The sequence below is a fragment of the Nyctibius grandis genome, chromosome 3 (genome assembly GCF_013368605.1).
Source record: "Nyctibius grandis isolate bNycGra1 chromosome 3, bNycGra1.pri, whole genome shotgun sequence".
In the NCBI taxonomy this organism is placed as follows: Eukaryota; Metazoa; Chordata; class Aves; order Nyctibiiformes; family Nyctibiidae; genus Nyctibius; species Nyctibius grandis.
In genome coordinates this window covers 111,277,319-111,303,804 of record NC_090660.1, presented here as the reverse complement: position 1 = coordinate 111,303,804, position 26,486 = coordinate 111,277,319, and the positions used below count along the sequence as shown (strand labels likewise).

Sequence of the window (26,486 nt, the reverse complement as noted above, 5' to 3'; positions counted from 1 at the left end):
TGGCTGGTGGCAGCAATGGGTCTCCATTGGGGTCATAGTATTTCCCACTGGGCATCCCCAGCTCCTCTCATCATGGTTTATCCAGCTTGTGCTTGCAACAAGGTGGAAACCCAACAAATCAAGCAGGAAGATCCAGCCCCAGGAGTTTGCTCAGACATCTCAACAGCTTTCCTGGGTCATGGAGAGCCGCAAGCATCAGGTCTGTGCCGCCTGTCGCCCCAGCAGCCGCATGGGGAGGAGGCAGAGCCGCCGTCTGCCGCCTCTCCCATTTCCACAGCAGAAGCAGGAATGCTTTGATGTCTGCTCCTCTGGCCCCGAGCACCCAGCACCAGGATTAACCACCAGTCAGACCCCTCCACCACCTCCAAATAAATCTCCTAAACTCAGGCAAGCCCTGTGCAGAGGGGTCCCGGCATTCCTCTCTTGCAGAATAAGGGATAAAAATAGTTTCGGCCCTTGCACCTGCCCCTCTGAAGCCAAGATTGGTTTATATTTACAGCCAAGGTTTCCTGATGGTTAACTCTTCTCCTGGAACATAGAGGACGGGACAGACTGGTTTATATTTACAGCCAAGGTTTCCTGATGGTTAACTCCTCTCCTGGGACATAGAGGACAGGACAGGACTCTCTGCCCAGAGAAGCTGTGGCTGCCCCCTCCCTGGCAGTGTTCAAGGCCAGGTTGGATGGGGCTTGGAGCAATCTGGTCTAGTGGAAGGTGTCCCTGCCCATGGCAGTGGGGTTGGAACGAGATGATCTTTAAGGTCCCTTCCAACCCAAACCATTCTATGATTCTATGTCAAATAGAAAAATTGCCCAGCTCAACAGTGCAGAGAAGTTAGGCAGCATGGACATTGCTCATGTACATGTAGGTTGGAAGTAACCCTAACCTCTCCTTCCTATAACCTCGTGCTTCAAAACCAAGGCAGAAATGCAGCTCCAGGGATGGCCCTTAGGAAAAATACTGGATTTTGCTCCTTTTTTCTTTTTTTTTCAGATGCCCCTTCAAGGGACCGGAAGGCTGCAAAAATGGAAAATGGAATTGCGTGCTTGTGAGAGTGTTATGTCTGTGTCTAAGGGGTTTTTTTTGGATCTAAGTTAGGATCCCCTGCACGGATCTCTGAAGCGGCGAAGGAGGCCTGGCTCAGCCCCCATTAAATGTTTTCAGCGAGGCTGAATTATTTTTTGGTAAAGCCGCTGTGTTTACATTTCATAAGCTTATTTAAAAACACATGTGTATACAAGAGCAAGCTTATTTATAAGGCAGAAGAGCCTGTCGTGTCCTTACCTGACTTAAGTGTCAAGGAAGCAGCTTTTTTTTTTACTTTTTACAAGTACAGTTTAAAATAAAACACTAGTTTGCTGCGCGCCAGTGAATCTGCCCAAGAGGAGGTCAGGGCAAGGTCTTGTTTTCCGACTGTAAAAAGCTATTTTGCTTGTTTACGGAGCTCCCTCTTGCCAGCCATCATTTTAGGTTTCATCTGTTAATGACAGCTATAGGTAAAAAAACCTCATTTCTATCCCCCAGGGTCCTGGCAGCCTGCACTGCCAACATCCCAAACCAGCAAGGCTTCCCAGTGAGCCGTGTTTGGGAACTTTCCATTGGTAAAGCAGGATTTGCTGAGTGACCCTTTCAGCCCAGGCCTTGGCAAGGTTTCTGGCTTCAAGTCCCCCAGGGAAATACACAAGAAAGATTTTTTTGGGGGATCTTTGCATTTTCTGCTTCCCCTGGGAGACGGGTTTTATTCTTTATTGTTGGTTTTAACTGTATGAACTGGCAATGCACCAGCCCAGCGACAGGAAGGTGAGGAGCACCTTACGGTGGTGCTGAAAGGCTGCAGGTTGATGATGAAGTACGATGAGATGTTACATATGGACCTTAACAGCAGGATGGGAAGGGTGAGGAGAGTCCCAAGAAACCGCTAATTTACATGAAAGCAAAGTGAAGCTTTGACTGTAGGACATGCAATTCACCTTGCACAAGGGACGAAAAACCTGTGCATGTTTTTATGCCTGTGCTCAGAGATATTTTTCTGCATCTAGCAAGCTTCAGTGAAGCACGTAGGCCTGGTAGGTATGAACATGAAGACCTAGGAGGTAGGGAGGTGAGCAGATGCTGTTTATACCCAGGAAAGAGCTGAAGCAGATGTGGTGTGAGGGACAGTTTTCCATCCAGCAGAGCTGTAAACCAAAGCCCTGACCACTGGTGGTTATTTAAAGCCTCCCACGGCGCTTCCTGCGATGGGAAGGTGCTTGGCCTACGTTCAGGCTGGGCCACTGCTCTCTGCAAAGCCAAATAAACAGCAGCCACTTGAACTTTCCACCTTGCAGGCTTGGCTGGATGCCTCATCCCTGGGCCATGACCAGGTGCTGTGCCTCAGACGGGCTTTGCAGACAAGCCTCTATGGAGGGTTTGGGGTGAGAGCTACATTTTGGGGTTTTCCCATCGCATGAAGGACCCCAAGGGAAGAGTTTGGTTCTGCTTGGAGCTGACAGGAGGCATCTGGGAAGGAAGGTCTGTGTCTCCAGGATGAGCTGGGATGCCCTATGTGTGGGTCTGTGTCCTTCAGTGACCTTGGGCAGGGCAAAGAGAGAGGAAATTGTACCCTTTAACACTAGACATGAACTTCAAATGCTGTATTTCCCGAGAGGAGCACAATCCAACTAGTCAGGACCAGGAATCTTGTCCGTCCATCAAGGTATGTCGAGGAAGTGTGAGTGCGGTGTCTGTCTCATCTGTGGGGTGTCCATGAGGGTGCCAAGGCATCAATGGTGAGATGCCCATGGTGATGCTTCATCGGTTGGGGAGGTTGGAGGTGGTCGCTTCCAACCTCAGCCCTTCTGTGACAGTCGATGTGAAATGTCAGGTGCTCGCCTGGATATATTTTGGTGCTTTTATTGAGTTGTACTTAACGTAGTGCATGTCTCTCCCTGGTTCTGACCCTTCCCCGGTGACCTGAGATGTTTCCGCAACTCACATGAACCCTGTGATGGATACTCCTTCCTCACATCCAACTGCAGCCCCTCAGCCTGGGAACTTTTGCAAGACTTGGCAGCGGGGCGGTTGCAGGAGTATTTCACACAGGACCCAAAAATATTGCTGTCGGTGCAGCGTCGGTCAGCCTGAACGCAGGGTCAGGTCCCTAAGAAATCAGACTGTTGACGAACAAGCTTGAGCGTATTCAAATGTTTCGTCTGATTTTCTTGGACTGCAAAGTTTCAAAGGGAGCCAAAAAGCTGGCTGCTCTTCTTGTTGACTTTGCAGACCAGAAATACAGGCGGCTTCAGTGAAATAAGGAAGCTCTAATTATTGTATTCATAGAATCATAGACTGGTTTGGGGTAGAAGGGACCTTAAAGATCACCTAGTTCCAATCCCCCTGCCACGGGCAGGGACACCTTCCACTAGACCAGGTTGCTCAAAGCCCCATCCAACCTGGCCTTGAACACTGCTAGGGAGGGGGCAGCCACAACTTCTCTGGGCAACCTGGGCCAGTGTCTCACCATCCTCACAGTCAAGAATTTCTTCCTAAGATCTAATCTAAATCTCCCCTCTTTCAGTTTAAAACCATTCCCCCTCGTCCTGTCACTCCATGCCCTTGTAAAAAGCCCCTCTCCCGCTTTCCTGTAGCCCCTTCAGATACTGGAAGGCTGCTAGAGGGTCTCCCTGGAGCCTGAGGGTTTCTTCTCCAGGCTGAACATCCCCAGCTCTCTCAGCCTGTCTTCATAGGAGAGGTGCTCCAGCCCTCTCATCATCTTCATGGCCCTCCTCTGGACTCGCTCCAACAGCTCCATGTCCTTCTTATTTTGGGGGCCCCAGGGCTTGACGCAGCACTGCAGGTGGGGTCTCACGAGAGCAGAGTAGAGAGGCAGAATCCCCTCCCTCGACCTGCTGGCCATGCTGCTTTTGATGCAGCCCAGGATACCGTTGGCCTTCTGGGCTGCGAGCGCACGTTGCCGGCTCATGGTGAGCTTCTCATGAACCATCACCCCAAGTCCTTCTCCTCAGGGCTTCTCTCAATCCATTCTCCACACAGGCTGTATTTGTGCTTGGGATTGCCCCGACCCACATGCAGGACCTTGCACTTGGCCTTGTTGAACTTCATGCAGTTCATATTGGTGTAGCAGAGGGGGAAAAGCTCTATTTGGAAAAACTGAAATGTCTGCTTTAGAGATAAAAATAAAAGTCCAAGGTGGTGTGCGCTGGCTCTGCTGCCTGCTGTCTGCCTGCGCTCAGCATCAAGGATGATCGCTCGGGCACGGGGCAGCCCACAATATCTAACCCCAGGACCAAAATCCTTGCTTGAAATCCCTCTGAGTTTCTAGCAAAGAGGCAAATCCAGGGGCATTTCTCTTGATCAAGGTCAACGAGGTGGATCCACGCAGGCATTGGGGAGTGCAGGTACAAGCTGTGCCAGTACGTGCCGGCGCTGAGCTGGGACGAGGGGGCAGGAGACGTCAGGCAGGAGCAGAGCATCGCTTTAAACTGCGAATGAACTCTGACACGACAGCAAACTTGAAACAAGCCCAGCTTTTGGGCCAGGCTGGCCGTGAATCAGGTCTGGAAAATGAAAGATGAAACTTTCTGACTTCAGTTCAAGTTATGAACTTATAAACTCCCCGTTACCTGATTTAATGGACACAAGCCAGGGGCAAACATTTTTTGAGGTGAGCGTATGGGACAGCTTCCTGAAATTGAACTCGTTGAAAAAAGGCGTGATTTGGAGACTAAAAGTTTGACCCAAAATCTGGTATTTTAAAAGCTGGGTTAACTTGACGTGAAGACATCTTGCTTGGCATCCTTAAGCTGCTCTTGAGAGTACTCCATCCCGTTGTTCTTTGCTAAAATGTAGGGGCACGATAAATCGCTTCCAAAAATGGAAGTTAAAAAAAAATACCACATTTTAAACCCATCTGAATGATGGCAATAAGATTTGCACAGGACAGCCACATGGGCTTACTCCTTTGCCCTGAGATAACAAGCCCCCAGCTGGGATGTCCCATATGTGGGTGCAGTTTTTGCCAGCAAATCTTATTACTGCAGGTTTTTCATAGAATCATAGAATGGTTCAGGTTGGAAGGGACCTTTAAGATCATCCAGTTCCAACCCTCCTGCCATGGGCAGGGACACCTTCCACTAGACCAGGTTGCTCAAAGCCTCCTTCAGCCTGGCCTTGAACACTGCCAGGGAGGGGGCAGCCACAGCTTCTCTGGGCAACCTGGGCCAGTGTCTCACCACCCTCACAGGAAAGAATTTCTTCCTAATATCTAATCTAAATCTACCTTTTTTTCAGTTTAAAACCATTCCCCCTCATCCTGTCACTACATGCCCTTGTAAAAAGCCCCTCTCCTGCTTTCCTGTAGGCCCCTTCAGGTACTGGAAGGCTGCTATGAGGTCTCCCCAGAGCCTTCTCCAGGCTTTTTAGGGGGGGATGCTGTTTCAGAATAAGGCTTTTTTCCATATATCCCTTTAAAATACTGATTTCTTTCCTCTGTTACTTTAAAAATCGCTGTATATTCCCCAAAGCTGTCTTCAGGCATTCAAAAAATCCCTTCTGCTAGGGATACAGCGCAGAAGAGGCATCATGCACGCAGCTGGGCAACAAGTCCTCCTGCAGTCTGCTAAAATTGGCATCTGCTAAAGTTAGTGGAGATTTCATTAAGCTCCTGTTTGTTTTATTGAAGTGGACGGGTCGAGGACTGGGGTTTTATCGGTGCCCGTGCATCAAGGGGATGCCCTTGTGGTCCCTGCTGCTGGGAATCATCCTCGTCTTTGAGGCTGTGGGTGTAAGTCGGGAGGATGGCCGGGGTGTGCTGCTGGTGAGGAGTTGGTGACACCATCACCAGCTTTGGAGGCAGGAGTGCCCACGATGATGCTCCTGCCCAGCTCCTGCCTGTGGATGTGCTGGCGAAGTGGGTGAGCTCAGAGTTAATCATTGGTGTTACCCAAAATCTCCTATTCCTACCCCTATGCAAGACTCGAGCGCTGCGACGGTCTCCTGGGAGCAGATTTGGGGCAGGTGCCTGTCTGCAGTTGGGTTAGGTGAAGGCTCCACGGGTGTGTCGATCCAAATGCAGGTCGACACAGTCCTGCAGGCTGGTGGAGGCTCAGCTGGGAAGGCTGTGGGTCCAGCTTCACAGGAGAGGTCGGTCAGTGTTTCCAGACCCTGCAGAGAAGCACCTTGGCGAGGTCATAGAATCATAGAATGGTTTGGGTTGGAAGGGACCTTAAAGATCATCTAGTTCCAAACCCCCCACCATGGGCAGGGACACCTTCCACCAGACCAGGTTGCTCAAAGCCTCATCCAACCTGGCCTTGAATGCTGCCAGGGAGGGGGCAGCCACAGCTTCTCTGGGCAACCTGGGCCAGTGTCTCACCACCCTCACAGTCAAGAATTTCTTCCTAAGATCTAATCTAAATCTCCCCTCTTTCAGTTTAAAACCATTCCCCCTCATCCTGTCACTCCATGGCCTTGTAAAAAGTCCCTCTCCAGCTTTCCTGTAGCCCCTTCAGGTGCTGCAAGGCTGCTAGGTCTCCCTGGAGCCTTCTCTTCTCCAGGCTGAAGAGCCCCAGCTCTCTCAGCCTGTCTTCATAGCAGAGGTGCTCCAGCCCTCTGATCATCTTCGTGGCCCTCCTCTGGACTCTCTCCAACAGCTCCATGTCATTCTTGTGTTGGGGGCCCCAGAGCTGGACGCAGTACTGCAGGTGGGGTCTCACGAGAGCGGAGTAGAGGGCCAGAATCATCTCCCTCGACCTGCTGGCCACGCTGCTTTTGATGAAGCCCAGGGTACGATTGGCCTTCTGGGCTGCAAGCGCACGTTGCCGGCTCATGTTGAGCTTCTCATCAACCATCACTCCCAAGTCCTTCTCCTCAGGGTTGCTCTCAATCCATTCTCCAAAGGTCCCCAAAGTCCTTCAGGTGCCACCATCGGGTGGAGCAGATGCAGCACACAAGTAGAGCTCGAGGAAAGTTACCTTTCTGGTAAATGCCTGCCCCGGGCGTGCTGATGGCAGCGGAGAGGATGTGCTCCTTCGGCTTGACAAACGACACTTACGGTAGATCTGGAAACGGGGTGGGGGTGTTTTATCGACCAGCTGATAAAAGCAAATGCCGGGGAAATTCCCGCCTGGGAATGCGCAGTGGAGTTCCACACCGTGCCTCGGTGTTTTAATTACAGCGCTCATTTAGCAGCCCTTGGCCAGCACAGCTGCCTGCTTGCAGGGAGATGGGGTGGGAACAGATCAAACTGAAAATAAACTGGTTTGGGTTTTTTTTTAATAATTCCCTCAAGATGAGGTCGGCTCCCAGTCGCCTTCACCGAGGCAGCCGTTACATCTCCATGCCCTGGCGCTGGAGCAGATGATCCCCGTGCCCTGTGGCTGGAGGGGACATCTTCGATGCCCCTTGTCTGTGCTCCCTCAAGCTGGACAGCAGTGGGACAGCCCGTCGCTGGGCCAGTTTTGCTGTTGGTTGTCATGTGCGGTGCCAAATTTAAATTATTTGTAAAACAGCAGAACAGCCTTGGTGCTGGCTGCTGGAAGTACTCTGTGCACAGCTCCTGTAGGGCACTGCGATGTGTTTTTTGTGCGAAGATAGTACAGAGTGTGGCCAGCAGGTCGAGGGAGGTTCTCCTCCTCCTCTACACAGCCCTGGTGAGGCCACACCTGGAGTACTGTGTCCAGTTCTGGGCTCCCCAGTTCAAGAGAGACAAGGAACTGCTGGAGAGAGTCCAGCGAAGGGGTACGGAGATGATCAGAGGACTGGAGCATCTCTCTTATGAGGAGAGGCTGAGGGAGCTGGGTCTGTTCAGTCTGGAGAAGAGAAGACTGAGGGGGGATCTTATCAATGCTTACAAATACCTTAGGGGCGGGTGTCAAGAGGATGGGGCCAGACTCTTCTCAGTGGTGCCCAGCAACAGGACAAGGGGCAATGGGCACAAACTGAAACATGGGAAGTTCCATCTGAATATGAGGAAAAACTTCTTGACTTTGAGTGTGCCAGAGGACTGGAACAGGCTGCCCAGGGAGGGTGTGGAGTCTCCTTCTCTGGAGATATTCAAAACCCACCTGGACGCGACCCTGCGCAACGTGCTCTGTGTGACCCTGCTTTGGCAGGGTGTTAGACTAGATGATCTCCAGAGGTCCAACCCCAACCGTTCTGTGATTTCAGCATGGAGCCAGGTATTAATGGGAACACCCTCATTTACCTGCTTCTCTGTACCACAGGAGCTTATCATGGGGGAATTGATCCAGCCCTAAGTCAGCGCTGGGTGTTTCTGCACTTCTGCAAGGTCTCTGTAGATTTTCCTTGATGTTGCTTTTTCTGTTCGCTACAGCCTGGCTCTTCAGGAAGCAGCATGAAGGAGAGATGGAGAAAAACCCTCCCCAGGGTGTACCTGTGACAGGCAGGATTGGGAGCGGCTGTCTGCCGTCCTCCCCAGGCTGAAACCATCTTGTGTGCCCCTGGGAGCGGAGAGGCAGGGACTGCTCTGGCCAGATCTCAAAGCAATATTTAACCTGGTTGGCCGAGCTCCTCCTGATGGCCTGTTTCTGGCAGACCAGGAACACCCAGGGTAGGTCCCATGGGTCCCCTACAGAGCCCATATATGCAGGAGCTCCTGGTGCCGCTGAGCAAGGAGTGCAGGGAAGGGATGGGTGGTGCCTGGTGAGCACGGTGGGGCTGGAGGAGAAAGGATGGTGGTGGGGCAGCCTGGATTTTCCCCTGCACAGCAGCTTTGGCTTTTTGCTTGTTATTGGGGTTGGTTTTTCATTCATCTCCTTTGCCTTTTCCCCCGCCAAATGTACACATGCATGTACATCCCCAAAAACGTTTGTTATTTTTAGTAGCTGGCTGCTGGCTTCATCATAAATGATGAATTTAGGGTTGCAGCTTGATTTGTCCAGGGAAACTCATTTGCTTTCAGATTCGTTAGAGCCTGCTCCAGTGCAGCAAGGGTGGCCTGGAAATGCCACCCACGCCGGGGTGTCAAAACGCCTCTGAAACCATCCGGCAGCCCGAGAAGAGCCAAGAGCCGAAGCAGCTTTCGTGTCTCCGGGCCATTAAAGCTTACCCCTGGGGCCAGGGAGGATGTGCAGAGCACGGATGAAACGCCGCGTCCTGCCTGTCCCATCCTTGCTGGATCCGGCCGTAGGAGCTGAGGAAGTTTTCCTGCTGAGCAGGGTGGGGAGGCTTCACATCTCAGCCTTTATTTAATTTTCAGGTGATAAAAGTGTTGCTTCCCTGCCCGGCGCGTCTGAGGAGCCAGCACGTTCAAATGCTTCCCCTTCTGTGGGGAATTTGCATTTCCCCAAAGGCAGCGCTGGTTTTATGCAAATTTCCTGATGAAAGAAAGTCAAAGCCAAAGCGTGCTCATGAGTAAGCATTTCTGGGCATTTCTTCAGCAGTCGGACGCTCTTTTGCAAACCTTTTGGGGAGAAGCAGCGTGGTGTTGCCAACTGCGGGCTCCTCCGGCACAAAAAGCACTGTGCGATGACCACTTCACCTCCACGTTGTCCCAAGAGCAGTATCAGTCTGGAAAGGTGCTTTGGGGTTGCAACATCCCACTGCTGGATTTGCTTTTCCTGGGTGTACCGTTCTGTGGGACGTGGCATCCCCGGCTTCTTGTGGTGTTCACATGATGTTCCACAGCAGCACCGTAGGCAGGATGGGTTTCCTCCTCTTGCTACCATTCCCCTGAGGACATGGTCCTTCTCCTTCAATGCTCTCCAAAACCACCTGGGCACAGTCCATCACAGCCAGCTGGGCTGTGCTGCATGACCTTCTCACAGAATCACAGAATGGTTGGGGTTGGAAGGGACCTCTGGAGATCATCTAGTGCAACCCCCTGCCAAAGCAGAGTCACCCAGAGCAGGTTGCACAGGGTTGTGTCCAGGTGGGTTTTGAATACCTCCAGAGAAGGAGACTCCACAACCTCCCTGGGCAGCCTGTTCCAGTGCTCTGGCACCCTCAAGTAAAGAAGTTTTTCCTCATATTCAGATGGAACTTCCCATGTTTCAGTTTGTGCCAGTTGCCCCTTGTCCTGTCGCTGGACACCACTGAGAAGAGTCTGGCCCCATCACCTTGGCACCCACCGCTGAGGTATTTGTAAGCATTGATAAGATCCCCCCTCAGTCTTCTCTTCTCCAGACTAAACAGACTCAGCTCCCTCAGCCTCTCCTCATAAGAGAGATGCTCCAGTCCTCTGATCATCTCTGTACCCCTCCGCTGGACTCTATCCAGTAGTTCCTTGTCTTTCTTGAACTGGGGGCCCCAGAACTGGACATAGTACTCCAGGTGTGGCCTCACTAGGGCTGCATAGAGGAGGAGGAGAACCTCCCTGTACCTGCTGGCCACACTCTTCCTAATGCACCCCAGGACACCATTGGCCTTCTTGGCCCCAAGGGCACATTGTTGGCTCATGGGGAACTTGTTGTCCACCAGAACTGCCAGGTCCTTCTCTGCAGAGCTGCTTTTCAGCACGTCAACCCCCAGCCTGTACTGGTGCATGGGGTTATTCCTCCTGAGTTGCAGGACCCTACACTTGCCTTTGTTGAACTTCATTGGGTTCCTCTCCACCCAACTCTCTAGCCTGTCCAGGTCTGAGGAGGCTTTCCCTTGCTTTCCCTGCTGGAATGGGGAGAGGACCAAGTAGCAGCGTCCCATGGTGGCTCTGACATCTCCCGTTTGGAGCAGGCATTTTGCTTGTGCAAATCATTGCAATTTCTCTTTCTGAGATGCCAGGGCATTTGCTGGCTTTTATAAAGCCACTGCTGGGAATCCTTCCTGTGAATGACAGGAATATGATTAGATGACTCCGTTCATCTTAAGTGACGAGAAGCACCAGGATGTCTGTAGTTTGCCATCAATTCCTTTTTTAGCCACTTTTGCCTCAAACAGTGGCTGGAAGCAGGCTCAGCATGCCAGAGCACCACTGCATTGCAAGTGAGGATGTGATTTAAAACGTGCTTGTCTGGAGTGCCAGTAGCCTGCTTTCTGCTGCTGGTTCACAGCCTGGAGGGACACCAACTTGATTGTAACAGGGGGGCCCATTTTTGCAGCCCAAGACCATGTCCTGAGCTGCAGCGTTGTAGGACTCTGGTCCCCTTGCAAAAGGGGTTTTCAGCATGGTTTCCTAAAGCTCAGAGTCCTGTTCCAGTGAGGATTTTTAATCCCTTGGCAAATCTTGAATCCAGTTTGGAACCCACTCAAAGAGGTGAGCTGGGAGGATGCGGGCATGGATAGCCTCAGGTAAGGGCCATGGTTCCACCTGGCCACCATGGCCACTGGGCAGTCATAGAATCAGAGAATGGTTTAAGATGGAAGGGACCATGGGCAGGGACACCTTCCACTGGATCAGGTTGCTCAAAGCCCCATCCAGCCTGACCTGGAACACTTCCAGGGATGGGGCATCCACAGCTTTCTTGGACAACCTCTTCCAGTGTCTCATCACTTTCATCATAAAGAATTTCTTCTTTATGTCCAATCTAAACTTACCTTCTTAGTTTAAAACCATTACCCCTCATCCTGTCACTACAGGCCATGGTAAAAAGTCTCTGCACTGGCTCACCCTTCTTCCTCCAACATGATACTCAATCCTCCCCTTCTCCTCCTCCTTCCAGTTTGTTCCCCCGTCTCCCATGTTGACGGGGTGTAAACTGGGCCAAGGATGAGGCACAACACTTTACATACCTGGGCTCAGCAATGGGCAGGCTCTGCACAGCAAGTGGAGACCCCGATGTCCTACCAGCGAGAACAGCTGCAACTTTTGGCGTTCTGTCCTCTTTGATCTCTTGTTTAAAAGAAAACCACCTTTATTTGCTCTGCAGGCTCTCGTGCGCAGGGGTCACCTCACAGCATCCGCCGGCACAGTGTCCCTCGGCGTTGGGTTTTTGCGCAAGAGCAGCAGCGGCTCAGACCAAAGGGTTTTGTCCCTGTTGCTGGCGGTGGCCGGGTGCAGGCGGGTAGGGGTGGCTACAGGATCAGGCTGTGTCCATAGCTGTGCATCCAAAACTGGCAGCTCAGAGGTACCCGCTTTTATCCCTGGATCTTCGCCGATGTGTTGCCTTTGCAGAGCAATGGTCCCGCAGCGACCAGGGGGCTCTGCCGTGACTTTTTGCTGGAGCTCAGGGGGTTTCTGGAAGGAGGTTGCAGGGAAAACCTTCTCTGCAGGACCTGGGCTTGGTGGGATGAGCCAGGAGCTTGGCGTGCTGGGGGTCTGCAGCATGCCTGGGCACCATCGCACCTTGCAGCATCCCATACAGGAGCAGGGCATTTTCCCACCTCTGTTTGCTTTCTCCATGAGTTTTAATTGTCCCAGCTGACACCCATCATGTTTCCCCCAGCATCTCTCTGCATTATTAGTAGCCCTGGGGAAGCACATATTACCTGCATGGAGCATCTCTCTCCCATCCTGCTGGAAGGGCTGTTTCAAGGGGTGGTTTCTGCTGGGGTGTGCCAGCAGTCAAGGCTGGTGAGAACATGGAGGAGCCATCCCAGGGTTTTCCGTGCAGCACTGTCCTCATGGGCTGGTGGCTGCACTGCCTTCAAAAGTGCTTTGATGCCTACCATGAGGGAGAGGGCTGGTGGTGTTGCTGCCTCCCAGCAGCCTGTCATGATATGTGTGACCCTGTCTCCATGGGGTAAAATGTGTAGACCCAGTACTGGGGAGCAAAGGTGAGATGGTTTGCGAGGAAAGCCCCTGAGAGCACAGGGTCTGGATGGTGGAGGAAGATCAAGGACCCACGAACCCCATCTCAACCTGGTGCCATTCACTTGGAAGAGCTGCCTGTGTCCAGAGCTTGGCTTCTCTGTTCAGTGCTGGCTGTAGGTTGATGCCACAAGAGAAGACACAAGGCTGAGTGTCGGGTCCTGCACTTGGGGCACAACAACCCCATTCAATGCTACAGGCTGGGGGAAGAGTGGCTGGAAAGCTGCCTGGTGGAGAAGGACCTGGGGGTGTTGGTCGATGGCCAGCTGAATATGAGCCAGCTGTGTGCCCAGGTGGCCAAGAAGGCCAACAGCATCCTGGCTTCTATCAGTACTAGTGTGGCCAGCAGGACTAGTGCAGGGATTGTCCCCCTGTACTCGGCACTGGTGAGGCCGCACCTCAAATGCTGTGTTCAGTTTTTGGCCCCTCGCTACAAGACAGACATTGAGGTGCTGGAGGGAGTCCAAAGAAGGGCAAAGAAGCTGGTGAAGGGTCTGGAGAACAAGTCTGATTAGGAGTGTCTGAGGGAACTGGGGTTGTTTAGTCTGTAGAAAAGCAGGCTGAGGGGAGACCTTATTGCTGTCTACAACTACCTGAAAGGAAGTTGTAGTGAGGTGGGTGTTGGTCTCTTCTCCCAGGTAACAAGTGATAGGATGAGAGGAAACAGCCTCAAGTTGTGCCAGGGGAGGTTTAGATTGGATATCAGGAACAATTTCTTCACAGAAAGGGTTATCAAACATTGGAATAGGCTGCCCAGGGCAGTGGTGGAGCCACCATCCCTGGAGGTATTTAAAAGATGAGTAGATGCGGTGCTCAGGGACATGGTTTAGTGGTGGACTTGGCAGTGCTGGGTTAACAATTGGACTCGATGATCTTAAAGGTCCTTTCCAACCAAAATGTTTCTATGACCTTTCCATGGAGCTCATCAAAGGCAGAGCACGTTTTCTTCTCTCCTGTGTTGCCATCCCCAGCATGTCATGAAGCAGGATGTACTTTCAACACTATCTGCAGGTCAAAATCCACCTGTTGGGTAGATTGAGTCCCCTGGAGCCCCCTTCTTCATCAGCAAACATCCATCAAAGCCACCGCGGCCGGTTGGCGTTGGGGGTTGTGCAAGACGTGCCGATGACGCAGAGAAGGCTGGCAGTGCCCTTTGGTCAGGGCTGCTGTTGGCTTGACGAGGAGGTAGGACTGGGTGGCATAGGGACACCTTCACATCAGGACACCACGACCGAGTGGGAACATGTACAGTAGCAAAGTTCAGGTCTGGTGGAAAACGGGGCGGTTGAAGACCAGGTGCCAAAACACCAATGCTGGGGTAGGCAGTGGAAAAACTAAATGCAGGCTGCACCTCTCCCAAAAATAGCTTCCCCAGCGTGGGCTTGAGCTGTGCTTTGAAGGGGAGGTCATGACAGCCCCCCGTACCCTTCCTGGGGAGCTGCCACTGTCTGTGCTCCTGGTGCTTCCACCATAAGAGGCATTGCTCCCCCCACCACATTTTGCAGCTCAGACACCTGCCACGAGTATTAAATTCGTTGCTGCGAGAAACCACAAGAAAAGATGAGCAGATGTTCAGCCGCGCCAGGGATTGGGGGTGGGAGAGGCACGCGGCGGTGGCAGTTGTCGGGGCGGGGGAGACCACTGGGGTCGGCTTGCCCCCCTATGTGTGTTTTGGGGCGAGGATGCTGCTTTGGGATTTTTTTTTCTTTCCAAGGATGCTCTTGGGCAAGGCAGGAAGCCTGGAAATGCCCCATCAGATCCAGAATTGTTTTGGTTTTTTTTCCTGATTCCTCTGGCCAAAAGAAATCCCTGAAGGATCGGGGGGGAGCTGGCCTCTAGCATTTGGGGTTCTTGACTTCCCTGTGCATCGGGCACCGGAGCGTGGGGACCAGTCGTCCCCAAACGACCAAGCCTTTCACCACCTCTCCGAAAAAACCCCTCTGGGGTGCACCCTCTGCAGATTTGGGAGGCAGCCAGCCAAAAGCCCGCTGTGACTTTTCCCCGTGGAGTTGGCCTCTCTTCCGCCTCCCTCTTCCCCCCACCCCTCCTCCTTTCCCTTCAAATCCGTGCCAGGAAAAGCCTCTGACGTGGGCGCTGCGGCTGCGAGCTCCTCGCGGCTGCTGGGGGAAGGCAGCGGAGGGGATATCCCGGGTCGTAAAACCAGGATCTCGCTGTGAGCTGCCCGTGAGTCGTCCACTGCCCTGGGGACGGGGTGGGAAGGACGGGGTGGGGGACTTCGCCAGGGGAGGTTCAGGTTGGACATTAGGAAGCATTTCTTCTCAGAAAGGGTCATTAGACATTGGAAGGGGCTGCCCAGGGAGGTGGTGGAGTCACCATCTCTGGATGTGTTTAAGAAAAGACTGGACATGGCACTTAGTGCCATGGTCTAGTTGACATGGTGGTGTCAGGGCAATGGTTGGACTCGATGATCCCAGAGGTCTCCTCCAACCTGATTGATTCTGTGATTCTGTGACTGCGTTTGGCGGGGGGGGGTCCTGTTCCCCCTCAGTGCTGAACGTTTGGTGCCTTTTAGTGGTTTTTATGAGCTGCTTCTGGTGGCTGAATCTCTCATGGTGCAAGAAGGAGTTAGGTTCCTAACTATTGCCGTCCACGCACACCTCAAATTCAAGCTGCTTGGGGGTTACATGTGGGGTGAAGACCTGGAGTTGCAGCTAAAGGGCTGTTCAGGGGGTGCCTGGAGCATCTTGCATTTCCTCCAGGGCATTTCCCCATGAGCACTGGACAGGAGAGGCAGCCCCGTCACAGGCATCCTTGCGTGTCAGCATGGGGTCCGTGTCCCATCGGGTTGGTGGACCTGCAGCGAAGCGGGCAAGAGGGAAAAGCAATTCCCAAAGGACCGTTTTGGGCACTTTCCAGACTGTGCCTCAGCCTCTGTTCAAAGAAAAAAGGTGCAAATAAAAGATAAAAAAGGGTCGATCGTGTTAGCGGGGCCTCCGGTGTGTTCTCGGCGTGCACAGCCCTGGGAAGTCTGTGCTCTTCTTTTTATCTGACTGGCTCACTGTCTCATCTTCACCACTCCTCCCTCTTTCCCTGTCTCCCGAGTGCCTCCTGCTTGCAAATCTCCACGTTGACATTGCTCCAGCATCTTTCCCCACTGCCTAAATACCACCAAACTCCTTAAATCTGACCGTGGCTATAAAATCCGGGGCTGTACAGCTCTTTTCTGCCAGTTTGCAGAATCACAGAATGGTTGGGGTTGGAAGGGACCTCTGGAGATCATCTAGTCCAACCCCCTGCCAAAGCAGGTTCACCCAGAGCACGTTGCACAGGGTCATGTCCAGGCGGGTTTTGAATATCTCCAGAGAAGGAGACTCCACACCCTCCCTGGGCAGCCTGTTCCAGTGCTCTGGCACCCTCAAAGTAAAGAAGTTTTTCCTCATATTCAGATGGAACTTCCCATGTTTCAGTTTGTGCCCGTTGCCCCTTGTCCCGTTGCTGGGCACCACTGAGAAGAGTCTGGCCCCATCCTCTTGATACCCGCCCCTAAGGTATTTTTAAGTGTTTACATGGGAGCCAGCAGTTACGGTGCACTAAGAAGGATGTGGAGGAAGGTGCATGAACTAGTTTATCTTGCAGGTGTGTTTTGGTGGGCTGCTGAGAGCTCCCCATAAGTCTCCCTCCGTGCCTGTGCAATTTTAATCTTCCTTCTTGCCGTTTTGCTCAGGAAATATCCCCTGTGACAACAGAAACAAGCAAAAAAACAACCCCTTGGAGGAAAAACTAGATGGTCTTTAAGGTGTCTTCCAACCCAACCCATTCTATGATTCTGTTCTATGAAAAACCCTGCAACTCTTCCCCAACAGACTGTGCTGGGTGCTGCTCTGCTCCCCGCAGCAGATACCCCACAGCTCTGTGGTGTCCAGCACGGCTTTTCCAGGACATCCCCGTCTGCTCTTTCCGGCCCTGCACCTGGAGCAGGACGTGCCGGTGGCTGCTTGCTCCTCTGCCCCCAGGAGACGCCGGCTCCTGCGGGGTGTTTTGTTTCCGTCGCTCTCCTCCCGGATCTTTCCTGTTTCCTTCCGTGCAGATGCAGCCAGAGGAAGTCTCAGCACGTTGGCTTTCCTCTGGCCAGGCCCTGGCTGTGGCTGTGGGCTGGGGACAGCACCGTGGCTCTCCACATACTGGGACCTCTCCTCCCTGGTGGCGGTGCTGGTGGTGTTGGTGGCGCCGGTGGCAATGGTGACAGTGGTGGTGGTGCTGGTGCTGGTGGCAGTGGTGATGGCAGTGACAGATGGTGGTGCTACTTGTGCTGGTGGCGATGGTGGCAGTGGTGGTGGTGGTGGTAATGGTGGTGTTGCTGGTGCTGGTGGCAGTGGTGGAGCTGTTGCTGTTACTGGTGGTGATGGTGGCAGTGGTGACAGTGGTGGTGCTACTTGTGCTGGTGGCAGTGATGGTGCTGGTGGTGGTGGTGGCAGTGGTGACAGTGGTGGTGCTACTTGTGCTGGTGGCAGTGATGGTGCTACTGGTGCTGGTGGCAGTGGTGGCAGTGGTGGTGGTGGCAGTGGTGGTGCTGCTGTTGGTGGTGGCAGTAGTGACAGTGGTAGTGCTGCTGTTGCTGGTGGTGGCAGTGATGACAGTGGTGGTGCTGGTGGCAGTGGTGGTGCTGCTGGTGCTGGCAGCAGTGGTGACAGTTGTGGCAGCAGTGGTGCTGCTGGTGCTGATAGCAGTGGTGGCAGTAGTGGTGCTGCTGTTGCTGGTGGCAGTGGTGGTGCTGATGTTGCTGATGGCGGTGGTGGCAGTGGTGGTGCTGCTGGTGGTGGTGGTGCTGCTGGTGCTGATAGCAGTGGTGGCAGTGATAGTGCTGCTGTTACTGGTGGCAACGGTGGTGCTGGTGGTGGTGGCAGTGGTGGTGCTGGTGGTGGTGCTGGTGGTGGTACTGGTGGGTCTCCTCGTACTTGTGACCAAGCCTCATAGACCTGCTCACTGTGGTCACACGTGGCAGTGGCAGATGTGTGCAGAACTCCTACATGGGAATAACTGGGACTACTCAGAACCTTCCATTCGGTTTTCAGGGTGATGGAAATGCTCACTGCGGAGGTGGGATTGGGAGCAGGGAGAGTAGGACTTGATCAGCCGTAAGGGGAAAGGGTGTCTTGCTACTTGGGCTGAAACCAAGAGAAAGGTCGAGCAAATGTAACACAGATGGGTGTTTTGTTAGATTTTTCTGAAGGTGAACTTTGAACGAGAGATGTGCTCACTCGGGAGATAGCTATATTTATATACGGGTAAGATACACATTGTTTGGGTGAGTGAGAGCCTTTGTTCCCAGTCCCGCTGCTAAAGCCCACGTGGAGCGACAGTTTGGCTCTGCAGAGCTTCCTTTTCCTTCGCTTGGGATGTTGCTGTGTGTAGGAAAAACTGACTTCACCAGCTGCATCCCGCTGCTCTGAGTACCGGCAGCGTAGCCGTCGGGTCTGGCATCTGCTCACCAGTCCAACCAAGCCCTTTAGCTGCAGCGAGGAAGGTCTGGCCTTTATTTTGCCTCAAGGTGCTGGGAGGAAGAGCAGCCCCATCCCTGCTGTTGCAGGGTCTGTGTCTGGACAGTTGGGAGGCCAAAGTATGTGTAATGGAACCAACACATTGCATAGGAACAATTAGGAGAGCCCCGTGATCCCCTCCGCGTCGGGGTGTAGGCAGGGAGGTGGTGGCTCAGTGGTCCCTGTCCCCCAGGGCAGCATCCTTCATTGCTCTCTTGCCACACCAGAGTGCCTTCGCCCTGGATCCTCGACGGGCTCTTGGCTGCAAAACTTCTTGTGGAAGATCCAGGAACTTCCACAACAGTGGTGAAAAACATCATTGTGGCTCACACTGTGTGTGTGTCTTTCGGTGGCTTTGTAAGGAAGAAGGGTCACACCACTCCAGCTGGAAAATTTAATGCTTGTAGAAATTCAAACAGAAACATCACCAGTGAAGCTTTGAGATGAGCTTGCAGATGTTGGGGTGGCAATGATGGGTACGTTGCAGGTTGCTGGTCCCTGTCCTTCCCCATTCTTGGCCGTCTCATTTAGGACGAGAGGAAACGGCCTCAAGTTGCATCAGGGGAGGTTTAGATTGGATATCAGGAAAAATTTCTTCACTGAAAGGGTTGTCAAGCATTGGAACAGGCTGCCCAGGGAAGTGGTGGAGTCACCATCCCTGGGGGTATGTAAAAGACGAGTAGATGTGGTGCTTAGGGACATGATTTAGTGGTGGACTTGGCAGTGCTGGGTTAACGGTTGGACTTGATGATCTTAAAGGTCCTTTTCAACAAAAATGATTCTATGATTCTTTGACATGGTAGGGAGATGGTGGCAGCAGGGTGTCCTCCAGTCGTCCATGCTGGATTTTATTCATGGGGCTTCATCCTGATGAGTTTGAGCCTCAAAGACCAATGCTGTGCTGCTGAGCATCCTCATCCTTAAGGGCTTCCTTACTGTGTTCTCACATGCTTCATCCAGATCCTCCACAGCGCTCAAGTCAGATATTTATTCACTTGGGAGGTTATTAATATTAGCTGAAATACCCTTTTCGACATTGTTCTGCCATGTTTAATATGGTGATCAGCATCGCAGCCTGTAGCGCTGGGGCTGATTTGCGATTCAATATCCATTAGGGATTTATGGGCTTCGGGGCTGAATTGCCGGGATGTGCAATTACCAAAGTACTTGAAACGCTTCCACTGGGGAGGAGACTGTGGGAAAGGACTTTAGGACATGGAGCTGTTGGAACGAGTCCAGAGGAGGCCACGAAGATGATCAGAGGGCTGGAGCACCTCTCCTATGAAGACAGGCTGAGAGAGTTGGGGCTGTTCAGCCTGGAGAAGAGAAGGCTCCGGGAAGACCTTCTAGCAGCCTTCCAGTACCTGAAGGGGCTACAGGAAAGTGGGAGAGGGGCTTTTTCCAAGGGCATGTAGTGACAGGATGAGGCGTAACAGTTTTAAACTGAAAGAGGGTAGATTTAGATTAGATATTTGGAAGAAATTTTTTCTTGTGAGGGTGGTGAGACACTGGCCCAGGTTGCCCAGAGAAGCTGTGGCTGCCCCCTCCCTGGCAGTGTTCAAGGCCAGGTTGGATGGGGCTTGGAGCAACCTGGTCTAGTGGAAGGTGTTGGGAGGGGGGTTGGAACTAGATGATCTTTAAGGTCCCTTCCAACACAAACCATTCTGTGATTCTATTCTATGATAATTAGTTCTCTTCAGCGTCCTCAAGAAAAGAAAAAACCCAATGCACCCTAACCGAAGGAGCGCACAGGTCAACACCGCTCAGCCGTGGGTCGCCATCACAAGCCGCAGAGCTGACACCATCCCATCACTTCCTGGCTCTGGGGTAGCATTACCTGATTTTTAAATGGAGAAAAAAAAAATGAGTCAGGAGTGATGTGATGTGGTTGACAAAGGGGTTCGGGGCAACTTGGAGGTGGGGAAGGGGACGTATCAGGGTCTGTGGAGGAGCTGGGGAGGGCTCAGTGCCGAGTTTTGGCCCTTTCCCAGGCCAAAACTCCTTTCCAAATCCCGGCTCCTTTCCAAAATCCCAGCTGTAAACCCCTGGGTGCGGAGATGTGCTGGGCACCAGGGCAGCACCAGCTCACACATGCTGCCAATAGTAAATAATTAGTAAATAATTAGTGCCCTGCCAGTAGGAAAATCCACCATTTTAGCAGCCAGGCTGGGCACGTTCAGGAGAGCTGCCCCGCTTCCCCCTGCCACCTCGACGGGCTTTTTTTTCCCCCTTTGCTATTTGATTTTTTGCTATTTGATTTTTTGCTATTTGATTTTTTCATCCCCGAGGACCACTGGCGAAGCAGGAGTCAGCGAGCGGGATGTGAATGATGCTCGGGCACGGAGGAGCCCAGCGACAGCACCTGGGCGGTGTGATGAGCTGGCCGGTCCTGAGCGCACCTCCCTGCTCCCACCTTGTCTTGTTGCATCGGGATAAAACGACACGGAGGGGGAAGTTTTTGGGCGTTGGGGCATCAGGAGGAGAGGTGACAGGATGCGTGCTTATGTGCTTAGGGTCTATTTTGAGGCTGCGGCCACGCAGCGCTAAGCAGCCGCTGACACGGGGAAGGGACCAGCTTCAAAACAAGAGTCTGGTGCGTAATGACCCAGGGAAGCGCCGGGTTTCCCTCGTCTCCAATCAGGGCTGTCAGCACCCTCTCCTCCCCCCTGGGCCTATCCTCACTTGAGTTTTGGCATTTAAGAAGAGGCTGGACATGGCACTTAGTGCCATGGTCTAGTTCACGTGGTGGTGTCAGGGCAATGGTTGGACTCGATGATCCCAGAGGGCTCTTCCAACCTGATTGATTCTGTGATTCTGTGAGATTCTGCGATTTCCACGATGGGAATTAATTTTCTTTTTTAATTCTTCCCATTGTCATCCTTGAAGGTAACGATGCCCCAGGTTGTGTGGCTGGGGCGCTTTATAGGGAGCGGTGCACCGGCAGCGATGGGGATGCGGATGAGTGAGCAGGGGGGGGACATCCATCACCAGCATTGGAGAAGCTGCTTGCCCACAACCCCCTCCTCCCCAGGAAAGCTCATTTGCAGGCGGCTTAGTTGGCCTAAGAGCATTAGAGGTGCGTTTGGTGGACATCAGCCGCTTGAGCAGCGCCGGGAGCGTGTGGCCGATTAGGGGCAGCAGCGGCTGTTTTCGGGCAGAGCGACGCATTTGGGGCGGAAATATTCGCTGTGCGTTTTGGGGATGCAAAGGTGAGGTCTGGGGGTGCAGGATGGGTGCCGGGGGGGTCAGCTTGCGTGGCTTCAGTGCTTGAATACACCGGCCGGGAGCAAGCCCCTTCCCTGCCATGTGCTTTTCGCTTTCGCTGGGGGAGTGTGTGTCCCGTCCGTGTGTGTGTGTGTGTGTCCCCAATTTCCAGTGCCATTTCAGCTTTTCAGACAATATTTCAGCTTTTTCTTTAAATAACGCCTCACTTTCTAATCTGCTGTCTCCTGCGAAGATGAGCGTGGTCAGGGATCATCGAATCATAGAATGGTTTGGGTTGGAAGGGACCTTAAAGACCATCTAGTTCCAACCCCCCTGACATGGGCAGGGACACCTTCCACCAGACCAGGTTGCTCCAAGCCCCATCCAACCTGACCTTGAATACTGCCAGGGAGGGGGCAGACACAGCTTCTCTGGGGAACCTGGGCCAGTGTCCCACCACCCTCACAGGAAAGAATTTCTTCCTAATATCTGATCTAGATCTCCCCCCTTTCAGTTTAAAACCATTCCCCTCATCCTGTCACTCCATGCCCTTGTAAAAAGCCCCTCTCCCACTTTCCTGTAGCCCCTTCAGGTACTGGAAGGCTGCTAGAAGGTCTCCCCGGAGCCTTCTCTTCTCCAGCCTGAACATCCACAACTCTCTCAGCCTGTCTCCATAGGAGAGGTGCTCCAGCCCTCTCATCATCTTTGTGGCCTCCTCTGGACTCGATGCTCGTGCGGGATGCAGCAGGTGCTCGTGCATTCGGGGGCACCGTGTCCCCCACCCCACACCAGCCAGGGGCTTCCTTGAAGGCACCCTGGGGTGGAGGACACCCTCACCACCATCTTTCCCTTTCCCTCCCCTGCAGCCTCGCTCTCTGCTGGGATTTATGGAGGTGCTGAGGAGCAGCTCTGAGCCCCGTAGCCCCCGGCAGCCCGCCCTGTGAAGCAGCACCCGGCCTCCTTGCCTCGTCTCGCCCGGCATCCCGACCCTCCGACTCAACCATTCAAGGCTCCCGTGCATGGATCGCCCCAGCGAGGCACCGCTGCCGGACGCCGCCGACGCCGCCCCGTAGGCTCCCGGCCCCCCGTGCCGCCCCCAAGTACTCCACATACCCCGATGGGGTAACGTGACGGGGGTCACCCTCCCACCACCACCACCCCCCCACATGCAGAGGCCTTTCTAGAGTGCCAGGGAGCGCGCGGCCCCGGCGGCAGCACCCGCTCGCCGTCGCGCACACGCCGAGGACGTCGACACTACAGCAAAGGGATTTTCTTTTTTTTCTTAATTATTATTATTATTATTATTATCATCATCATTAATATTATTTTTTCCCATCTGGCTTTTTCCCCGGCGGGGCTTGTGGCGTGTCGAGGAAGCCAGCGCGCTCCCAGGAGCTGGGATTATTTGCACAACGTCTGTATATTGAGTTCTTGATCCTGTTTTATTGTTATTTTTTAAGCGCAGAAGGGTTGTTGTTTGGGTTTTTTTTCCCCTCCACATCACGCTTTTCTTGGATTTTTTCCCCCGCCGCCATCATCATCACCTTACCCTCCTCCCGTCCCACCATGGCCCGAATGAACCGCCCTGCGCCGGTGGAAGTCTGCTACAAAAACATGAGGTTCCTCATCACCCACAACCCCACCAACGCCACGCTCAGCACCTTCTTGGAGGTAAGGAGGGAAGGCTGGAAGGGGGGCACCAGGGACCAGCTGCGCGTTTTGGGGCTAAAAGCCAATGTTGAGATGTAACAGGGATCAGACCAGTGTAGGACGAGGCAGCGGCACATCCCCTTTGGTACCACGGTCCCTGGTGGCATCCTGGGGTGGTGGGTCCAATCACCGCCGGCTTTTTGGGGTGGGATGTTTTGGAGGACCCCAAGCGTGGTGTTTGGGCACGGCAGCGATCATAGAATCACAGAATCATTTTGGTTGGAAAGGACCTTTAAGATCATCGAGTCCAACCGTTAACCTAACACTGCCAAGTCCACCACTAACCCATGTCCCTAAGCACCACATCTACACACCATTTAAATACCTCCAGGGATGGTGACTCCACCACTTCCCTGGGCAGCCTGTTCCAATGCTTGACAACCCTTTCGGTGAAGAAATTTTTCCTGATATCCAATCTAAACCTCCCCTGGCACAACTTGAGGCCGTTTCCTCTCATCCTATCCTTTGCTATCTGGGAGAAGAGACCAACACCCACCTTGCTACAGCCTCCTTTTAGGCAGTTGTAGAGAGTGAGGAGGTCTCCCCTGAGCCTCCTTTCCTCCAGACTAAACACCCCCAGTTCCCTCAGCCGCTCCTCATCACACACGTGTTCCAGACCCTTCACCAGCTTCATTGCCCTTCTCTGGACTCTCTCCAGCACCTCAATATCTTTCTTGTAGTGAAGGGCCCAAAACTGAACACAGCATTCGAGGTGCAGCCTCACCAGTGCTGAGTACAGGGGGACAATCACTTCCCTAGTCCTGCTGGCCACACTAGTCCTGATACAAGCCAGGATGCTGGTGGCCTTCTTGGCCACGCTGGCATGAGCCAGGGACGGTGCCCTGCCTGTGAGAGCTGCCTCTGGCACTGACAGCAGCCAGGAGTTGTGGGGGGGGGATTAGTGGATGCGTGTCTGCGGTCCAGGGCGAAAGGCTTCGACTTAACTCTTTTTATCAGAGCCTGGGGAAAGGCAACATCCCGCAGGCTTGGGCGAGCCAGCACAAACAGCTTCTGCTTACAAAGAGGAGTTTTGGGATGTTGCTACGTTTGTGGGGGGACCCAGGGCTGCGCGTGAGCCTGGCAAAAGGGTTTTTGCCTTAAACCTGAACTGCTCTGAGCTCTGATGTGCTGGCACCAGAGGCATCCTCTGAGCTCAAGGAAACCCTCCCAATGCAGACCTGAAAAAACAAGTGTGAGTGTCACTGGTCGATGCAGGAAAGTGATTGGGATGTGGGGACGGCCACCCCATACCCCGCATGCTGCACACAAGGCGATGGGGACAACACAGTGGGAAGGGAGGAATTTCCCCTTTCCTCCAGCTGCTTCGGTTTTTGGCTGACCTGCCTTGTGTGCAGGGGTTTGCCGTGGTCTGGCGGGCGCACATGGGGAAGGAAGGAGATGGATCACTGAAGGGGATGATCTCACGCAGTGCCTGGTGGGGCCAGTGCGCCGGCACGTAATCCGGGGGCAATCCGTGCGGCGGGCGATAAGCCGTGCTGGAAACAGCCCAAGTCCCACGCCTGAGCCTGCAGCGCGTGGGAGCGATGATGGGATACGGCAGCGAGGTCAGGACGGAGCCCCCGAGCGACCTGCAGGATGCTGAGCGCAGTCGGGGGGATGCGCTGCGACCCCCCCAGCCGCCTCCGTGCATTTCTGCAGGGGAACTTGCGACCTCACTAGGCACAAATAATTTTTCCTTTGTGGGATTTGCACCTGTGTCAGGGATGTTTCTTTGCCTGGAGTGTAAAGTCCCTGCTGGTGCTGCCCCATTTAAGCTGGAGCTTAAAAATAAACGGCCCCGTTGGCACTCGTGGCTCCAAGGTGCTGGGTAAAAATCCTACCATGGCCACGCAGCTTCGGTGCCCTGGGAGTTAATGTCTCCTTGTGCTTCCCAGGCTGGATGGACCACAGACGGGTTTGCTCAGGGGTCCAGAGATGGGGCATGGCACTGTTTTAGGGTCCACAGGAGTCCATGTGGTCGTAGCAGGGCTCGGAAGTGTTGGGGTTAACTGGGGTGCGACTGGCAAGGGTTTTTTTCTGACCCCTCCTTCTCCTTCCCTCCCCAGGACCTGAAGAAGTACGGTGCCACCACAGTGGTGCGAGTGTGCGAAGTGACCTACGACAAGACCCCCCTGGAGAAGGACGGCATCACCGTCATGGTAGGTGGGCGTCGGGATGGGTGCGCTGCCAAAACTTCAAACCAAAGTTGGGTTTGAAGCCCAACTTCATCCTCGGGGTGAGGCGGGCGAGCTCCCCGCTCCCCGGGCTGAGATGGGGCTGGTGCTTTAAAAAAAAAGCAAGTGCTGCCCACGCACCCGAAACTGTGACTCACGGGGTTGAGTCGGCAGCTGCCTGCCCTGCCTGGCGCTTGGGCTGTAAAGCATCCAGGGGACGAGAGAGCCTGATCCCGCGGGGAAGATGCACGTGGTTCCCATTACCCCTGGCGTTATCTTATCCGGGAGGATGCGGGTTTTTTGCTCTTCCAGCAGCAGGCTGGTGCAGCTCCCGGGGGTGAAAGGGAGCAGGCAGCAAGGAGGAGAAGGCAGGGAGGCAGAGCAGGCAGCTGCCCGGGCTGCGTCTTGGCTGATAAGGAGTTGGAGATGATGTCAGGCGTGAGTGCCCTGCCAGGGAGTTCAGCTCCAGCTGGAAAGTGAGGCTCTGCTCCTTACTTAGGAAAGGGTTTGGAGGTGCCTCATGTCTCCTGGGGTGGTCCTCTGTGGGTAGGTCCTCTCTCTATAGCTCTCTCTGTGTGATGTATATCCTATGGAGAGAGGTAGCTATATCCTAGATCCCCTGGGATAATAGACCCTATGTCTGTATGGATACAGACCCTCCAGATGCAGATCTCTCTACGTATAGATGCTATGTCTCTATAGGATATATCTTAGAGAGAAGGATAGCTCTTTCCTACATATAGGTTCTATATGTAGGAGGTAATCTCTGCTTTCTTGCAGACCAAATTCTGCCTTTTACCCTGTTTCTGGCTGGAATCCTTCAGTGTGAGTTTCTGTGTCTAAGATATACATACCTCTCTACATATCTTGTATAGAGAGATATCTATATCTAGGATATGTTTTATATAGGGAGATATAAGCTTCGCCAGGGGAGGTTCAGGTTGGACATTAGGAAGAATTTCTTCTCAGAAAGGGTTATTAGACATTGGAATGGGCTGCCCAGGGAGGTGGTGGAGTCACCATCTCTGGATGTGTTTAAGAAAAGCCTGGACATGGCACTTAGTGCCATGGTCTAGTTGACATGGTGGTGTCAGGGCAATGGTTGGACTCGATGATCCCAGAGGTCTCTTCCAACCTGATTGATTCTGTGATTCTGTGATATGTATATCCTAGATATAGAAACTATGCAAGATACTA

The 26,486-nt window shown here is 53.3% G+C and overlaps 1 protein-coding gene across 1 annotated transcript in view; it reads left to right on the top strand.

The window, feature by feature from the left end:
- PTP4A3 (protein tyrosine phosphatase 4A3) overlaps positions 1 to 26,486 on the top strand; it is a 56,104-nt gene that overhangs the window by 18,975 nt on the left and 10,643 nt on the right. The window contains exons 2-3 of the mRNA XM_068396940.1: positions 22,272 to 23,076; positions 25,182 to 25,274. Coding sequence (XP_068253041.1) covers positions 22,972 to 23,076; positions 25,182 to 25,274 — 198 coding nt within the window. The 5' untranslated portion in view covers positions 22,272 to 22,971. The remainder of the gene's footprint in view (positions 1 to 22,271; positions 23,077 to 25,181; positions 25,275 to 26,486) is intronic.